The sequence below is a fragment of the Schistocerca gregaria genome, chromosome 7 (genome assembly GCF_023897955.1).
Source record: "Schistocerca gregaria isolate iqSchGreg1 chromosome 7, iqSchGreg1.2, whole genome shotgun sequence".
Classification (NCBI taxonomy): domain Eukaryota; kingdom Metazoa; phylum Arthropoda; class Insecta; order Orthoptera; family Acrididae; genus Schistocerca; species Schistocerca gregaria.
Genome location: NC_064926.1, coordinates 205,942,956 through 205,960,051, shown reverse-complemented (window position 1 = coordinate 205,960,051; position 17,096 = coordinate 205,942,956). Strand labels below are relative to the sequence as shown.

Here is a 17,096-nt window from a genome sequence, read left to right as displayed (position 1 = left end):
CCTCTTTCTCCACCGCCTCTTACTCCTCTTTCTCCACCGCCTCTTCCTCTTCCTCTTCCTTACCAACTCTTCCACTATAATCATCTTCTTCTTCATCTCTTCTTTTGTCTTCGTCACCCCCTCCCCCTTCCTCTTCCTCCCCAACTCCTCCTCCAAAATCTCCTCCCCCTCTTTACCACTTCCTCCTCCTCCTCCTCCTCCTCCTCATATTTCTTCTCCTTCTGTCAGCCTTTTCACAGTCCTTGTCACTAGTTTCTTAGTACAGAGTTGGACTTTCACCTTTGATTTTTGTCATCTGTAGCATTTTGTTCTACATAAATTACTAAAAATAATGTGTTATGCCATGTCCCATTGTGTTTTAGTGATGGGTCATTCAAGACTTTACATTTTACGTTTCATCAGCAGCAGGAACTGTCTGAGAAACAATAACATTGCTACACTACTGGCCATTAAAATTGCTACACCAAGAAATGCAGATGATAGACGGGTATTCCTTGAACAAATATATTATACTAGAACTGACATGAGAATACATTTTCACTCAATTTGGGTGCGTAGATCCTGAGAATCAGTACCCAGAAGAACCACCTCTGGCCGTAATAATGGCCTTGATACGCCTGGGCATTGAGTCAGACAGAGCTTGGATGGTGTGTACAGGTACAGCTGCCCATGCAGCTTCAACACAATACCACAGTTCATCAAGAGTAGTGACTGGTGTATTATGACGAGCCAGTTGCTCGGCCACCATTGACAGACGTTTTCATTTGGTGAGAGATCTGGAGAATGTGCTGGCCAGGGCAGCAGTCAAACATTTTCTGTATCCAGGAAGGTCCGTACAGGACCTGCAACATACGGTCATGCATCATCCTTCTGAAACATAGGGTTTCACAGTGATCGAATGAAGGGTAGAGCCATGGGTCTTAACACATCTGAAATGTAACATCCACGATTCAAAGTGCCGTCAATGTGAACAAGAGGTGACCGTGACGTGTAACCAATGGCACCCCATACCATCACGCAGGGTGATACGCCAGTAAGGGGATGATGAATACACGCTTGCGATGTGCGTTCACTGCGATGTCACCAAACATGGATGCAACCATCATGATGCTGTAAACAGAGCCTGAATTCATCAAAAAAATGACGTTTTCCATCCGTGGGGCCAGGTTCGTCATCGAGTACACCATCGCGGGCACTCCTGTCTGTGATGCAGCGTCAAGGGTGACCGCAGCCATGGTCTCCGAGCTGATAGTCCATGCTGCTGCAAACATCGTCGAACTATTCGTGCAGATGGTTGTTGTCTTGCAAACATTCCCATCTGTTGACTCAGGGATCAAGACGTGGCTGCACGATCCTCATGTCAGCATGTTGTAGGTGTCGCCACCGGCGCCAAACTTGTGTGAATGCTCCTAAAAGCTAATCATTTGCATATCATAGCATCTTCTTCCTGTCAGTTAAATTTCGCATCTGTAGTATTTCATGGCGTAGCTATTTTAATGGCCAGTTGTGTAGTAGTTCCAGATTATTTCTGCAAAGATATAATCTGACAATAGAAAATCTGGATGGAATTATGACAATATTATGAAAAGGATAGATTGCTACTCACCACATAACGGAGATGTTGAGTCACAGATAGGCACGAAGGTCTTTATCAGAATTAGACAACATAAACGTGTATACGTGTGCGCGCTCACATGCTCTCTCTCTCTCTCTCTCTCTCTCTCTCTCTCTCTCTCTCTCTCTCTCTCTCTCTCTCTCTCTCTCTCACACACGCACACGCACACGCACACACACGCACACGACCACAGCCTCTGGGTGCCAAGGTTACAAGAGCTAAGGAGATGAAAGGAAAAAAGAGTAAGATAAAAAGTAATAAATTTTTCACTCTTAATTGTATGAAAAAAGCCAGTTATATGCGTGCACGTGTGCACCCACACACACATACACAAAACCTGTATTTTTTTTCTAGTGTTAAGTAAAGTTTCTTTGTCAAAGTAATGTAGAAGCAAGTGGAAAATAAATGAGAAAGAGAAAACATTGTGATACTTTCTTCATAAGCCTAGTTTCATTGAAACCCCTATTTATGGAAATTCCTCATTTGTAGGAACTAATACTCATATGTTACAAACTGCCAAACCCAACCATTCAAACAACTGTCACTAACACTAACATAAAAGAATTTCATCTAGACCATACATAATTCTTACACTTGCCACTGGTAATCATCTCACACACCTCTCTCCCTTGTGGACTTTACAGCAAGTCCATTTTCCTTTGTTCCAGCCTCAGACCCGAGAATATGGTCACGAGAGGATGTGGCAGCTTTCTTGAAGTGGTGTGAGAGGGAATTCGACTTGCCCGAATTCAACATGGACATGTTCCAGATGAACGGTGAGTAATCAGATAGAAAGTTACATAATGTTGACAGTAAAGGAAATAAATTGCCAAACATCACTTCCTTATTCAAGTAATATTAAAAATCAGTTTCTTAGTTTTTTATTGTATGAAATCTTTTTTCTTTATAGTAGAACCAGAAGATGCAAACAAAATATCTTGCCATCCAGCAATTCGTATATTATTTGTTGTGTTGTGGCTGTGTTTCATTCTGTCTGTAGTGTTACCCAGCCACCTGTTCGTAACGAAGTTCTTCGTAACTTCTGTTCTGTTCCTTCCCAGTTGTGCAGTCTTTTGAATTGACCTCGTACCCGTAGGCAAGGCCCTGTGCCTGCTGACGAAGGCAGACCTGGGCGAGCGGTCGTCTGCGGCGGGCGACGTGCTGCACAACGTTCTGCAGCTGCTGGTGCGCGATGCGGCGGCACTGGCACGCTGCCTGCCCTCCAGCCCCGTAACGCCCACGTCGCGCTGCTACCCGCCACCCCCGCCGCCGTCGCCCGCCGCCTGGGGATTCGTCGATTTTCCACCCCCCTCTGGGTTCGTGCACCTCGTGCAACACGGCAACTCTGTCACACTCAGTCCTGCACCCTCCGTCGATAGCCAGTCGGGTGAGTAAATCCTGATAAATATCACTCTTGTCCACTTCTTGGCTGGTGCTGAGCTATCATTTCTGGAATATTAATGTGGTTGATCTGGTTTATCTTATCTTATCTAGGTGACTTATACTTTTTGTAGTGCTGGATGCATTCATTTATACTTAGTATTTGAAACTCTGCCCCATCTCTTGCTCCTCCTGTCTGTCCTTTTGTAACGTGCCAGTCATTTTAAAAATATCATTTCTGCTGTGTGCGACCCTTTTTTTTTCTAAAAAAGAAAAAGAAAAGTCTGCACTTCATTCTTACACGGCAAGGTACTATTGTCATAGTGTCATAGAATTTCACCATCATGTAATTTCTCAATTTATTTTTGAAATTTCTGGTTAACATGTCATTGATATAATTAATTTATTTCCAATGTCCATTTTCTCTTTTTGGTATGGTGCATTTTAAGAAAGTAAGCAAATTAACACTGTAAGTCTATTTATTGTAACAACAGTTTTTCACATAACAGGTTCTGATCCTTTAAACACCATGGATTTAGTCTTACTAGTCAAGATATTAACATGATACACTATAACTACAGTTCAGTGTGAGTACTAAAATGAGAGTTATGATTGTCTTGATGTGCTTTTGAATTACACTACAAAATGAAGAAGAAGAAGAAGAAGAAGAAGAAAGATGCACCACAAAGGAATTATCCGAATGGGACAGAAATCAACAGATGTAATGTACATGTACAACTAAATGATGAAAGATTACTCCCACTTTCAACTGAGCACTGATGACCAGGGAATATTTATATGGGGACGTCTCAACAGCGTTGGGATACCAACTTCACTGTTGCTTGCCATATGGCCTGACATCCAAGAGTGATGGTCTAGTGTGCCGTTTCATTTCATGTAGAACCTATTTTGTTGTCATATGCAGCACCCTTATAGCACAGTGGTATGTAGACGATGCTCTATGCTCCATTTTGTTGCCCTTCATGAGAGTCCACCCTGGACTTATATTTCAGCAATATAATGCCCACCCACACACACTAACAGTTTCTAATGCTTGCTATCGTGCTGACCAATCCCCACTTTTTCCATCAAGGTCACCAGATTCCTCCCCAATAAGAACGTCTGGGACATCGGGGGCAGGGTCCTCTAACTAGCTCTGGATAATGATGATGATGATGTAATACACAAATTGGACAGAATTTGGTGTGATATCCATCAGAAGGGTATGCAACAATTCTATCAACCAGTGCCAAAGCGAATTACTGCTTACATAAAAGCCAGAGGTAGACCAATACGAAATAGACTGGTTCAATTTGTGTAGCTCTTTCTCTTGATTTAAATCATGCAAATTTTCTAAAATTGAATCATTTGTTTGTTTCTTCATGTGTATCACATCTACGGATTTCCATCCCACTCGCTTAATTCCTTCATGACACACAGTTAAGGCTCTTGAAAAATCTGTTCGGTTCCAAAGAAGAATGTGAGGATTCCTTTCACCAGGGAGAAAACAAAGCTTCAGTATTTGTTCTATTCAGATAGTCTATTTGTCTCTAACATAGGCTCAGTTTGTATTACATTATGGGCTTTTCTTGAAGCTGTTCACTAACAAGTATGTGGTGTGTGTTTCTTCGGTACAGGGAGCCCACAGCACGCAGACCACATGGCGGCATCGTCCTACCACAGTGGCAGTGCGGGTAGCAATAGCAACGGTTCTGACTCGGACGATGACAGCTGCCAGGAGGCGGCAGGTCCGGGCCACGCGGGCAGCTCACCACCACCTACCGCAACTGCTGCCCCTGCACCAGCACCTGCACACCAACAGCTCCAGCACACGCAGCCCCCACCACCGAGCCTGCCACCCCCGTCACCCACGGCGCGCGAGCCGCCTCCGTCGCCTGCTTCTAACACTGTTTTCAGGAACGCTTTCGCACCCCGCGAATTCTTCCCTTCGGACACCCCGGAGCCTAACACCAGTGAGTATAATCAGCCTCGTAGAGCGGTCCACACAACTTCGTAGTTGCTATTTTAAATTCCTGGTGATCAAAGAAATTTTTATTGACGTAATTCTTCTAGAAATGAGAAGGGAGGTTACAACATACAGCTTATGATAACCAATGAATTGTTTTACTTGGTGAGGTGAATTTCAGGACAGTCCATCCATCCAGAGGGGGTGTTAATCTCAGTAGTCCTCTTGTCGATATTTGAATCAACTTCCTCAAGTGCCAGGAGTGGTTTTCATCACCTTCTCCATTTTCTTACTATCATCAATACTGGATAGATTCAATTCATAGATATAGTCACCCCTAACTTGGGTGTACTGAAGAGCTGAACTAAAGATACAGTATCCATGCTTTTTAAAGTCTAGGTAACAATTTGAATAAAGAGACCCTTTCAGATTTGATAAATGAACTATTGTACAGTATATATATATATATATATATATATATATATATATATATATATATATATATATATATATATATATATATATATATATATATAGGGTGATTCAAAAATGCATGTAAATATTTTAAGGGTGTATTTGTGAGGTAAATATAAGACAAAAATGTTCTATACAATTTTTGCTATACTTGGCTTATTACAGAGTTATGAACAAAACATGATAATACATTCAATACAACGTAAAGTATTTACTTCCCAGAGTTCACAGTTTAATTACAGTGCATTTGGACTAAAAACGCAAACTGGTAAATAAACGTGACGTAACAAACTGAAACAATTCCTCGCGAATACTGTATTACTTTAGTTCCTGTTGATTGAACTAAATCACTGCAAAATAACTAAGGAAAATACGTGAAGAATTTACAGACTGTACTGTACTGTATTTGCACAAATCTTAATGCAATGCATGTTCAAAATGCTGTCCCTGAACTTGCAGACAGACCCGTGCTCGTCGCCGCAATGATCTCTGCACATTACACAGTCCGTTCAACTCTCCACGAATAATTTCACAACCACCTTCAATTCTTTGTTGTAGCACTTCTCTGTTCGGTACTGCAGAAGAGTACACCAATGTCTTCAGTCGGCCCGATAAATAAAAGTCTAAAGGGTTCAGGTCAGGTGATCTGGCTGGCCAAGCAATTGGTCCTCCGCGACCTATCCATCGATGTGGATACGCATCATTGAGGTACGCCCTTACGTTGCGGCTGTAATGGGCAGGAGCACCATCGTGCATAAACCACAAGGTGGCTCGTGTTGCAAGAGGGACATCCTGTAACAATCCAGGCAATTCCCCCTCCAAAAATTCGCGGTAAGCGTGCCCAGTCAGCCTTGGAGGTAGAAAATGAGGTCCGAGTAAGTCATTCCCCACAATACCACACCAAATGTTTATGGAGAATTGATGTTGATATCCACGCACAATTCTCGCGCCAGGATTCTCGACAGCCCACTGGTGCATATTATGCGAATTGATTACACCCGCACGAGTAAACATGGCCTCATCTGTGAATAATATCCGCCGAATGAACATTGGATCATTCAAATGACGCTCTTGTAACCACTGGCAGAATTGCTGACGGCGAGGATAGTCTGCAGGTGTCAATTCGTGCACTTTGTGCAGGTGAAATGGATGCAACTGTTGTCTCCGAAGCAGCCGCCATACAGTAGATTGTGGAAGTCGTACAGCTGCACTAATTTGTCTCGTACTGATGGCTGGATCTTGGTCTACCAGGTCCAAAACATGTTCCTCGACGTTCACTGCATGCTCAAGTGGTCGACCTGAATATGGCCCAGGACGAATGCCATACTCCCGCATACGTCTGTCCACAGATACAAACGTCTGATGACTTGGTAACCGTCGTCTTGGAAACAGCTCACTGTACCTTCGTCTTGCTGCAAGTGCGTTTCCATCTGCTGCACCATACACAAGGTGCATATCAGCATACTCACTGTTTGAGTACATCATGTTCACGAAACCTGTAGCCTTCCGACGATGAATGAACGACAGGAAGTACGTTTCCGTTACCAACAACATCAGCGCCATCTTCTGTACAGTAGGAGTAAACAGCAATTGCAAACACAAACAAACACTATTCATGCAGTTTCGAATCAACTGTTGGGAGATACGTATGTGCATTACGTACCAGAATATGGCATCCTGCTGCTTGCACTGACGTCGTTTTGATATGGACATGACTTTCGTATTTTAACGATAACTCTGGAATTAAACGTTTATGGAAAAACATTTATAGAACATTTTTGTCTTATATTTACCTCACAAATACACCCTTAAAATATTTACATGCATTTCTGAATCACCCTGTATATATATATATATAATCATGATCTAAATAAAATAGAAAGAAACTTCCACATGGGAAAAATATATTAAAAACAAAGATTCCAAGACTTACCAAGCGGGAAACCGCTGGTAGATAGGCACAATAAATAAAACACACAAACACACACACAGAATTTCTAGCTTACGCAACCGACGGTTGCTTCTTCAGGAAAGAGGGAAGGAGAGGGAAAGACGAAAGGATGTGGGTTTTAAGGGACAGGGTAAGGAGTCATTCCAATCCCGGGAGCAGAAAGACTTACCTTGCAAAGGTTAGGTAGTTGTGTTGTCTCCAAAACACGTTAAATGGTGGGGAAATTCAGGAAAATTTAGAAAAAATTTTTCGAAGAAAGTCTCGGAAAAAAAATTCGAAAAAAGTTTCGAAAAAAAAAATTTCCGAAAAAATTTTCGAAAAAAAAATTTCCGAAAAATTTTTTCGAAAAAAATGCGTGTAAATGTATTCAAATGACTGGTGATGTACTGGCAGGTTATGAAAATGAGGCTAACAATTGTTTGATGAAGAAATAATAACATTTAAACCTGTGGGAAGCTGCTCCGCTCCTCGGGACTGGAATGACTCCTTACCCTCTCCCTTAAAACCCACATCCTTTCGTCTTTCCCTCTCCTTCCCTCTTTCCTGAAGAAGCAACTGTCGGTTGCGAAAGCTAGAAATTCTGTGTGTGTGTTTGTGTGTTTTATTTATTGTGTCTATCTACCGCCAGCGCTTTCCCGCTTGGTAAGTCTTGGAATCTTTGATTATTTATATATATATATATAATCTCAATAGCTATGTGTAATTAAATATGTAAAGAATATATGGAAACATGGTATATCTATTATATTTAAATTTTCTTCGTAGTAGGTATAACAGCAATGAATATATTAAAAGAAGTTGGGCATTTGCTGTATTAATTTTATTTTTGCACAATTAATTTCAACCTGTAGGCCATTGGCAACTGATTTTGTGGTTCTGCAATAAAAAAAATTACATTTTACATATTGAAATGTCAGCTGGCATTTCAAGATGTAAGGCATAGCTTTTTATTGTAGTTCCACAAAATCACTAGGAATGGTATAGAAGGCTGAAAGTAGTTAGGAAGCAATAAAATTAACACAGCAAAGTTGAAAATACCACCTTCTTTTATTACACTAACATTGTGATTATGAGGACAAATAAAATATAAACCATAATTATTATTTTATGCACTTTTTTGTAAATGGAGAATGGTGCAATCTCTGCTCATATTTGCTTTCATTTCTGATGTTGCCGTACCTTTTCTTTGGTGAGAATTGCTTTGTCAGAGCAAGAAGTACTATCATATGCTGTCCAGCGGACTATGTTTTCTACAACAGAGTACCTAAAATCATCCAAAATTTTGAAGAGTGTTGCACCACAGTTCAGAAACAGCACTCTGAGAAAGACTAAAGTATACGTGTGGTGAAAACAGAATTTACGAGGACAGAATATCAGCATGACTGAAGAGGATATTCGCGTCGTTAACCAGCCTAGTGAAGACAATTGCTGAATAACAGTTGCTGACATTGTTACTGAGATTGGCATAAGTAATACTCATATGATACTTGACAACCTCGGATTTCAGAAAATGTCCACAAGATGGGCGTCTTGTATTCTCACCACGGAGCACAAATGGAAGCATCTCGAGGTGTGCAAGGAGCTGTTGATGTGCTACCAAACTGAAGTGGAACATTTTTTGCTCTGGACTGTGACTTGAGATGAATCACGGGAGCACCATCACACTCCAGAATCGAAAAAGAAAGCTGCATGGAATAAACAAGAAGGATGAATGTGCACTCATCAAAGCCAAAAAGTCTCTTTGCAAGGAAGGTTGCAACAGTCTTTTTTGATATTTAAAGGAGTTTTTCTCATCAATTTTCTCCACAAATGTCATAACATGAACACTGCATATTACTGGCTACATTTAAACCAAACCAAATGCACATATCTCCAGGAATTTGCATATTTACAATCCAGGATGTGATCACTCGACAAAAAATTAAGTAGTTGTGCTGGACACACTAGAACATCAACTCTATAGTTCAGACTTACCATCCTGTGATTTTCCTTTGTTTGGACCACCAAAGGAAACAGTCAGAGGACACAAATCTGATAAAGATGGTGCTGTGAAGTGTTCGTGCACAACTGGCTGCTCTAGTGGACCACTCATTTTATGAGAATAGGATCAGAAACTGCTTATCCACTGGGAAAAATGTATGTCCCATTCAGGATAATGATTTTTTCTAAAGCTTGAATAAACTTACAAAAAGAAAATATAGTTTATATTTGATTCACCCTTCTGTATTGTCACTATTCTAAAATAATAATAATAACAACAATAATTAAAAATATGTGCCTCTTTGCAGATGGCCGCCTTTTGTGGGATTTCCTGCAACAGCTGCTGAATGATCCAACACAACGGTACACAAACTACATTGCATGGAAGAACCGGGACACTGGTGTTTTCAAGATTGTTGATCCCGCAGGACTTGCAAAGTTATGGGGGATTCAGAAGAACCATCTTTCAATGAACTATGACAAAATGTCTCGTGCTCTGCGGTATTACTACAGAGTCAATATTCTCAGGAAAGTCCAGGGCGAGAGACATTGCTATCAGTAAGTAAATTCCATTTTATGTATGGATCTATATTCCTTAATGTTAATTTTTGTCATGTATATTTAGAATAAATCTTTATCAGCTGTAAAGAGAATCAAGCAGTTGATAAAGACACAAAACAGAAGTGTTTGTGTTAGTATTTCTAATTCAATGTTTCCTCATATACCAGAAATACTTGAGAGAGGTACAGGACAAGAGAGGTAACAGCAGGTCAGGAGCAGAGGGAGATCAACTGAAACCCTGTTCTGTAAATCTTTTCACAGAAACACGTCTATTTAATTTGTGAGCCCTTATAATGCTACTGACTACTGAACTGAAATTTTGTCATTGTTATTTTATGCTGGTGTTGGTAGCAGCTTGTGGTATTCCTAAACAAATAACAGAATTTCCTATTAGAGTGGCTCATGTTAAAAACTCCAGATTTTATTTATTTTTTAATTAGACAAAAATGTTCCACAACATCAGGGTTTGTCAGTGTATCTCTGACTGCATTCATTGACAACTTTTCTCCTTTTTTCAAAGAGTATGATGACTGATGGAAACTCAGAATGCACTTTCTTGGTGCATACAGCAATTGCACTAAAAGATGAGACATTTTCATGGAGTATTTTATTGGAATTGATAAAGTACACATTGTTTTAATTTAGTTGATCAGTTCAGGAGGTTACTTCAGAAGGCCTGGGTGTAACACATTACTGACATTAATTTCCATGCCTGTTGCAAAACACCACAATTTATGTCTCACAACAAAGTCGCATGGGCTGCCCTGCTGCTGAATAAATGCAAAATTTCTTCTGATTTAAAGGTGACAAAATATATCATCTTTTTTGCCTAGAGTTTCATTGTTTGTTTACAATGTACAAAAACTTTATCTGCAACAACCCTTCAAAAATTCTGTCTTAATGTTACCAGGCAGTTTCAGAACTTTGTGCTTTTCATTCATTGAATAAAATTTTTAATTTTCGCTTTACATTTACAAATATAGTGAAGGGTACAGAACAGCATCGCTGTGTATTCCACTTACTCAGTGAATTTTATCCCATCAAGCATAAAAGTAATTCGTGCACTTATATTTTGTTTTTTAAGACAGCTACAACTGCTATTCAGCACTACAAGTATATTGAGGCATGTAGCTCTGTGATTTGTCTACCACTCTTCATACAACTTGTAATTTGCTGTAGCAATATTTCAGGGACATAGTGATGAGTTGCAACTGTGCAAGTCCAATGTTAAACTTTCGGTTTGATTCTGTTTTTCACTAAAGGGTATTAAGTAAAGTTGTCTGATCATTTAGCATAGTATTCTGAGTTGAAATGAAATGTCGTGTGGTTAGGGCCTCCCATTGGGTAGACCGGTCACATGGCGCAAGTTTCAAAATATGTATATAGGAGAATGACAGTATTTTACTGGTGTCACGCAAAAATTCAGGAATTTTTGTAAAATTAAAACATAAAATTTTTATGTAATAATAGTATTCCTGAAATGATCAGAAAACATGCTGGGCTACATAACACAAAAAGAAAATGAGCCAAATTGACAGCTACAAGCAATTATATAAGAAAAAGCAATAGATTGGTGTATACAAGTAGCAGGGAGATATAGCTAGGTACATGAGAAGACAACTCAGTTTTTAATCTTTCATTCTTCCTCCACAAATAACAATCTGGTTGTTAAAAGTTCCTCCATACAGCACAGGGGCTTGTTCTCACAATGAATCTAATAATTTAAAGTCCTTGGAAGGATTTATGTGCTACAAATTACTGCATCAAATGCTAAATTCCTTTCCAGCATTTACAAGTGGGAGCCACAGTCAGTTTATGTACGCCAATGTGCTTTTTTAACTGTGACAGAATCATCCTCATCATCATCATCATCATCATCATTATTATTATTGTCATCATAAATAATGCTATGTTAATGGTGATACCAACATAAGCAAGGCATTCAGTCAGCTTCTTGGAATGCCTACAAGCAGTACCTATGTTACAATAGTTGCCCTTTTTACACATTGTAGAATAATGATTAGAAAGTACTGTGATATTTGACAATAATTACAAATAATTGTAATGTTATTAAAACACTGACAATTTTTAGGTTCCTGCGCAACCCGAGTGAGCTGAAGAGCATAAAGAACATGTCACTACTGCGACAGCAGATGAGTCCCCCGAGGGCAACAGGCCCTGCAGCGAGCCACAGTGCCTCGAGTTTGACGATACCCGTCAGGGTGAAGTTGGAGCCTAAGAGTGAACCAGATGGTGAAAATAGGAATGACAGTGACACTCCTGATGAGTCTGAGGAGCCTACCGACCTGAGCATGGAGCACCCAACAGACCTCAGCCCCACACGCACACATGCTCATCCTAATGACATTAACTGATGGATGTCTGTAGACTGTGGGCAAAAGCATCGATAATGTCCCAGAGTCGTATAAGGTTCTGTGCTAGCTCTGACTATGGTATAATCCACGGTCTCTTCATTTTTTGAGTGGAGGCTAGTGGGTATTACAGTAAGACTCGAGCAGCTGTATGCTGATTATCTTGAGTGAACCGATTGGTTAAAATTGCTCATAACCTCCTATCAGTCTTGTGTAATTATCTGATATGTGATAATTTATTGTCCCTCGTTCTTCAGCAGAGTCAATTTTTATTTTGAAAAGTAGTAATTTTATATGTCATCTTTGCTGTGGCCATTATGGAGATAACAGAAGCAACAATCATGGCAAGCTTTACAAAACAGATGGAAACACTGTTTTCACAGGGTATGTTTCATGAATTGTTGGTTTGGTTTGGAGCAGATGAAGAGGAAGTGAAGTGAAGTTCTGACCTGTGTAATTACCTCCATTGGGACAGTGCAGCTTTGTCAAAGTGTGTCAAAGTCCTATCCTGTTATATGGTAATTAGACACATTTGTGAAAACACTGAATCTTTAAAACGTATTCAGGAAAAGTACTGAAACAAAGAAAAACAAAAGTTTGTCATAAAGCCCATTCTTTTTGGAAGCAAACAGCTGTGGTAGTCCTTTGCTTCCATCATTTGTGGCCTGCAAAATATTTGAATAGTCTAATGCACACTTCTGTTTATTCACAAGACAGAAGACTACTGTTGATCATCACAACATTTTGATATTTTGCTGGTGTTATTATTCATTTTTTTCAAATATTCAGTAATTTAATAACTCATCTAAAAGATTGTAGTGAGAGTGATTTTAAAATGGTGAAAGTCACCACTGGCAATTGAATATTGTGATTCAGTACAAGTAATCAACACGTGTTGGTAGCTTATTGAGTGTTTATCTTCTCACATCATGAGAGGTTTTTTCTGTGCCATTTATTTCATGTAACATTTATGAGGTAATAGACCATTTCCCTGTTGGAAATGCTGCAGTTGACATGCAGTAAGTGATAAATGCGTAGAAACTTCTTATTTTTTAAGAAAGTGTAAAAATGCAGCACGCATTGAAAGGTAAATTCATTACTGAAATACAGTGTATCAGTAAGAAATGAGGGACCTTTACATTGTACAGTCTAAATTAGCTGCTCAGTTTTAGAGTTAGCATATCATTGCAAATGAAGTAATGTGTAACACTAGTAATTATGACTGTGTGATACATTCTGTGGCTCTCATATAAATGCCCAGTTAGCTACTATGCTTTGTAACCTTCTACACGACCACATCTCAGAAAGTGTGACAAATTAAGAGACAGACTGGACACATTTTGTTCTGTGACTACTTATCAAAGTCTTTCACTATTTAATTAGAAGATGTGGTATACTGTGAAACCTCAGAACAAGCGGAGTGGCTGCATTATTTATTACTTACTGAACATTTGCTCTGTGTTTTGGACAGCAGCTCTGAAGCCTTGCAGATTTTCTGTAGGGTAAAGTGTTTTCCACTGTGATCATTATATACATATATATTATATATACAGTGAATATTTTCTTTGTTAATCACTTGTAAATATATAAAAATGTTTTTGAAGGAGTGCTGTTAACAGAATATTTCTGACTTTGTATATTATAAATAATGTTTTAGTTTTTTGGTGATGAAGACCAGAAAAATGTAAATTTTTAATTTCACATTTTAGGACGGGACACAAAATAATTTTATTGTACAGTTTAGATATAGGGGTTAAATGTAATTAGTGGATTTAAACAGCTGGCTGCACCAAGTCTGAACCCTCAATGTGATCGCACATGAGGGCATTTGGACAGAGTTGTGGAATCGGGCAGCTTCGGGGTTTACTGATTAAATGGTCATACTCAGAATGTGAAAATCTATACAATGAATTGAAAGATCTCATTATCTGTGAACTTCAAAAGTCTTTTGAAAATTGATGTACAAATGATATTAAAGAGAGAGAGATAACTATTTTTCTGTAAAGGCTGTGTGTAAATACAGCTTTATAAAGTATGAATGAACAAAAAAATGGAAGTATATTTAATCAAAAGAACTAATCTGTTTCACTCTTTTCCTTGCCTCTATCCCATCAGCCATGCACAACATGTACCAAGATTTTTCCAATAAGAGAGTAATTATTAAGCTATGTTGCTCATGGAAGAACCAACACAAGAATTCTATTTATTTTCATTGAGTCTCAGATATGAGTTGAACACCTTACTTCTGAAGACTTATAAGACTTGTTTCTTAACCAGTTAAGTGTTACCTTTAGAAAAGTCAATAAATATCTATACATATCACATAGCTATACTTTATAAGCTATATCATGAGGTTCATCTGGTATGAATATTATGGCAGTCTTTTCTTTTCTAAACCCAAGTAGGAATAAACCCTGCCTGTATATCTTAAGACAGGATTTAATTTTCATTGTTGTTTTACATTCTTCATATCATTTATCATGTTTCTTTTGATGAAAAAAATCATTAAATCATTAATATGTTTCACATGACTGTACTTAAGAGGGAAACAATGGCACCAGCACAAAGTGTCCTAACAGGAGTTGGGATACATTTGAGGAGCAGTGTCTGGGGGGGTGGACTAAAAAACATTACACACACACACACACACACACACACACACACACACACACAAACAAGATTTAATGTGTTGAGAAAACAAATATTAAGCAAGAGCTTTCATTCAAATCAAATGGAAGTATTAACAAAATCATTTTTGTTTTACAGCATTAGTTGCTACCTGCAAACATACACAATCGTCAGGCACCACTGGCATTGCCTGATATTTGTAAGATCCTATTATGGCTCACTGCTGCAGGTTCATCATAAACTAGACCCTAAGTGATTTTATTACAGTAAATTGAGCAACTATCTCCCTAAACAATACTTGGGAATGCAGGAAGAAATATATTTTACTATTGTGAACTTCTCTTCCTACATTTAATAACGGAAATTGGCTCTTCAAATATATCATTTATGTAAAGTGAAAATATCGTGATGTTAGGAATTAATATTTTGAGATCCTAAAAATATTTTACTGCTATGAAAAATTATCTCTGGTACTAATATTAAATATTTTTCTTTCTGATTAAAAATAAATTAAATTCTTTTAATTCTGAAATATTCATCAGGCTAAAGCCAAAGTTAATGCAAGCTTCTGCTATTGTGGTTTTACGTAAAGATAAATTTTCAACAATCAAAGATAACCGTGTTGTGTCAACTGAAAATTGGACTTCATAAATAATTTTAAAATGTAGGTTGTTCAGAATGCCGAGCATTAGACATGAAACAAAACTAATTTTAGGGTGGTTTTGGGAATTAAATTAAAATACCAGACACCCATACAAAGCACTGGCCACATTTATGTAACCATTAAGGAGGGGAAAAGGTTTCTGTTTCAAAGCAGGAACAAATTTTTAAAATTCAACAACAATTATTATCTAACAGTAATTCAACTCGCATGAATTGGCAGCAAGCCTCTATACATCAAAGGGCATACAGAGCTATGAGCACAAGACAAGAGCTAAGCAACAAGATCAAAATGACAAGCGATAAGAAGAAGATAACATGGCGTGGCGTCTTTCCTTTATGTTGTAGTTCATGGAATCTTTATGTGTGACCAAGAAATCTAAAGTTTTAGTATACTATTTGTGTTAAATATTCTTTGTACAGCGTATATCACTGTAATTACTCTTACTGCTAATTAAAGGTGTTGCAAGCAGTACAAGCAAATCAGTTTGTTTTGCCAACCAGAAAAAAATTTAATTTCACTTAAGAAATTTGTGAAGGTTTCCATATGTGTATCTGGCTAGCAGAAAGACATCTTGTGAAATGCTTTGCAAAACTTAAAGGAAAGAAAAATTCTGTACTAATGCCTGTATATTCCGAGCTTCTTTGCATCAAATGAGCAAGATATTAAGACATTCCTTAATTATACAATTCAGTTACCTGGAAATTTAGTTTTGCAAATGAGTTATATAATTTCTCTTTTAAAAGTGAATGCTTTCTACTGACTTGGATGATATAGGAGTGTTGTATGTGAGAGAGCTCTGTGATAAATAAATCATGAATGAGGTCCAATTTATGAAAAACAGTGTAAATACATATCACTGGTGCAGTTATGTTTAAAAACAAAGATTCCAAGACTTACCAAGTGGGAAAGCGCCGGCAGACAGGCACAATGAACAAAACACACACAGAATTACTAGCTTTCGCAACCGATGGTTGCTTCTTCAGGTAGGAGAGGGAAAGACGAAAGGATGTGGGTTTTAAGGGAGAGGGTAAGGAGTCATTCCAATCCCGGGAGCGGAAAGACTTCCCTTAGGGGGAAAAAAAGGACAGGTGTGTACACACACACACACACACACACACACACACACACACACACACACACACACACACACACACACCACACACACACACACACATCCATCCGCACATACACAGACACAAGATGTATGCGCGAGTGTACACCTGTCCTTTTTTTTCCCCCTAAGGGAAGTCTTTCCATTCCCGGGATTGGAATGACTCCTTACCCTCTCCCTTAAAACCCACATCCTTTCGTCTTTCCCTCTCCTTCCTGAAGAAGCAACCATCGGTTGCGAAAGCTAGTAATTCTGTGTGTGTGTTTGTGTGTTTGTGTGTTTTGTTCATTGTGCACTTTGCATAATGCAGTTGACAATCTCACTGTGTTTTATTTTCAATGATTTTATCATTCAGAAATTATGTTGAGGCAGTGGGAGAAGAAGTTTACTATCT

At 38.7% G+C, this 17,096-nt stretch overlaps 1 protein-coding gene across 2 annotated transcripts in view; it reads left to right on the top strand.

The window, feature by feature from the left end:
- The window catches only part of LOC126281598 (ets DNA-binding protein pokkuri-like), a 183,375-nt gene extending 169,001 nt beyond the window's left edge, over nt 1-14,374 (top strand). Inside the window, exons 3-7 of one of the 2 annotated variants that reach the window (XM_049980696.1) lie at nt 2,284-2,391; nt 2,712-3,002; nt 4,633-4,968; nt 9,675-9,924; nt 12,020-14,374. In XM_049980696.1, coding sequence (XP_049836653.1) covers nt 2,284-2,391; nt 2,712-3,002; nt 4,633-4,968; nt 9,675-9,924; nt 12,020-12,302 — 1,268 coding nt within the window. In that variant the 3' untranslated portion in view covers nt 12,303-14,374. Of the gene's footprint in view, nt 1-2,259; nt 2,392-2,711; nt 3,003-4,632; nt 4,969-9,674; nt 9,925-12,019 lie in introns of both variants that reach the window. The other variant, XM_049980695.1, reaches the window with a different exon arrangement.
- Nucleotides 14,375-17,096: the final 2,722 nt, after the last annotated feature.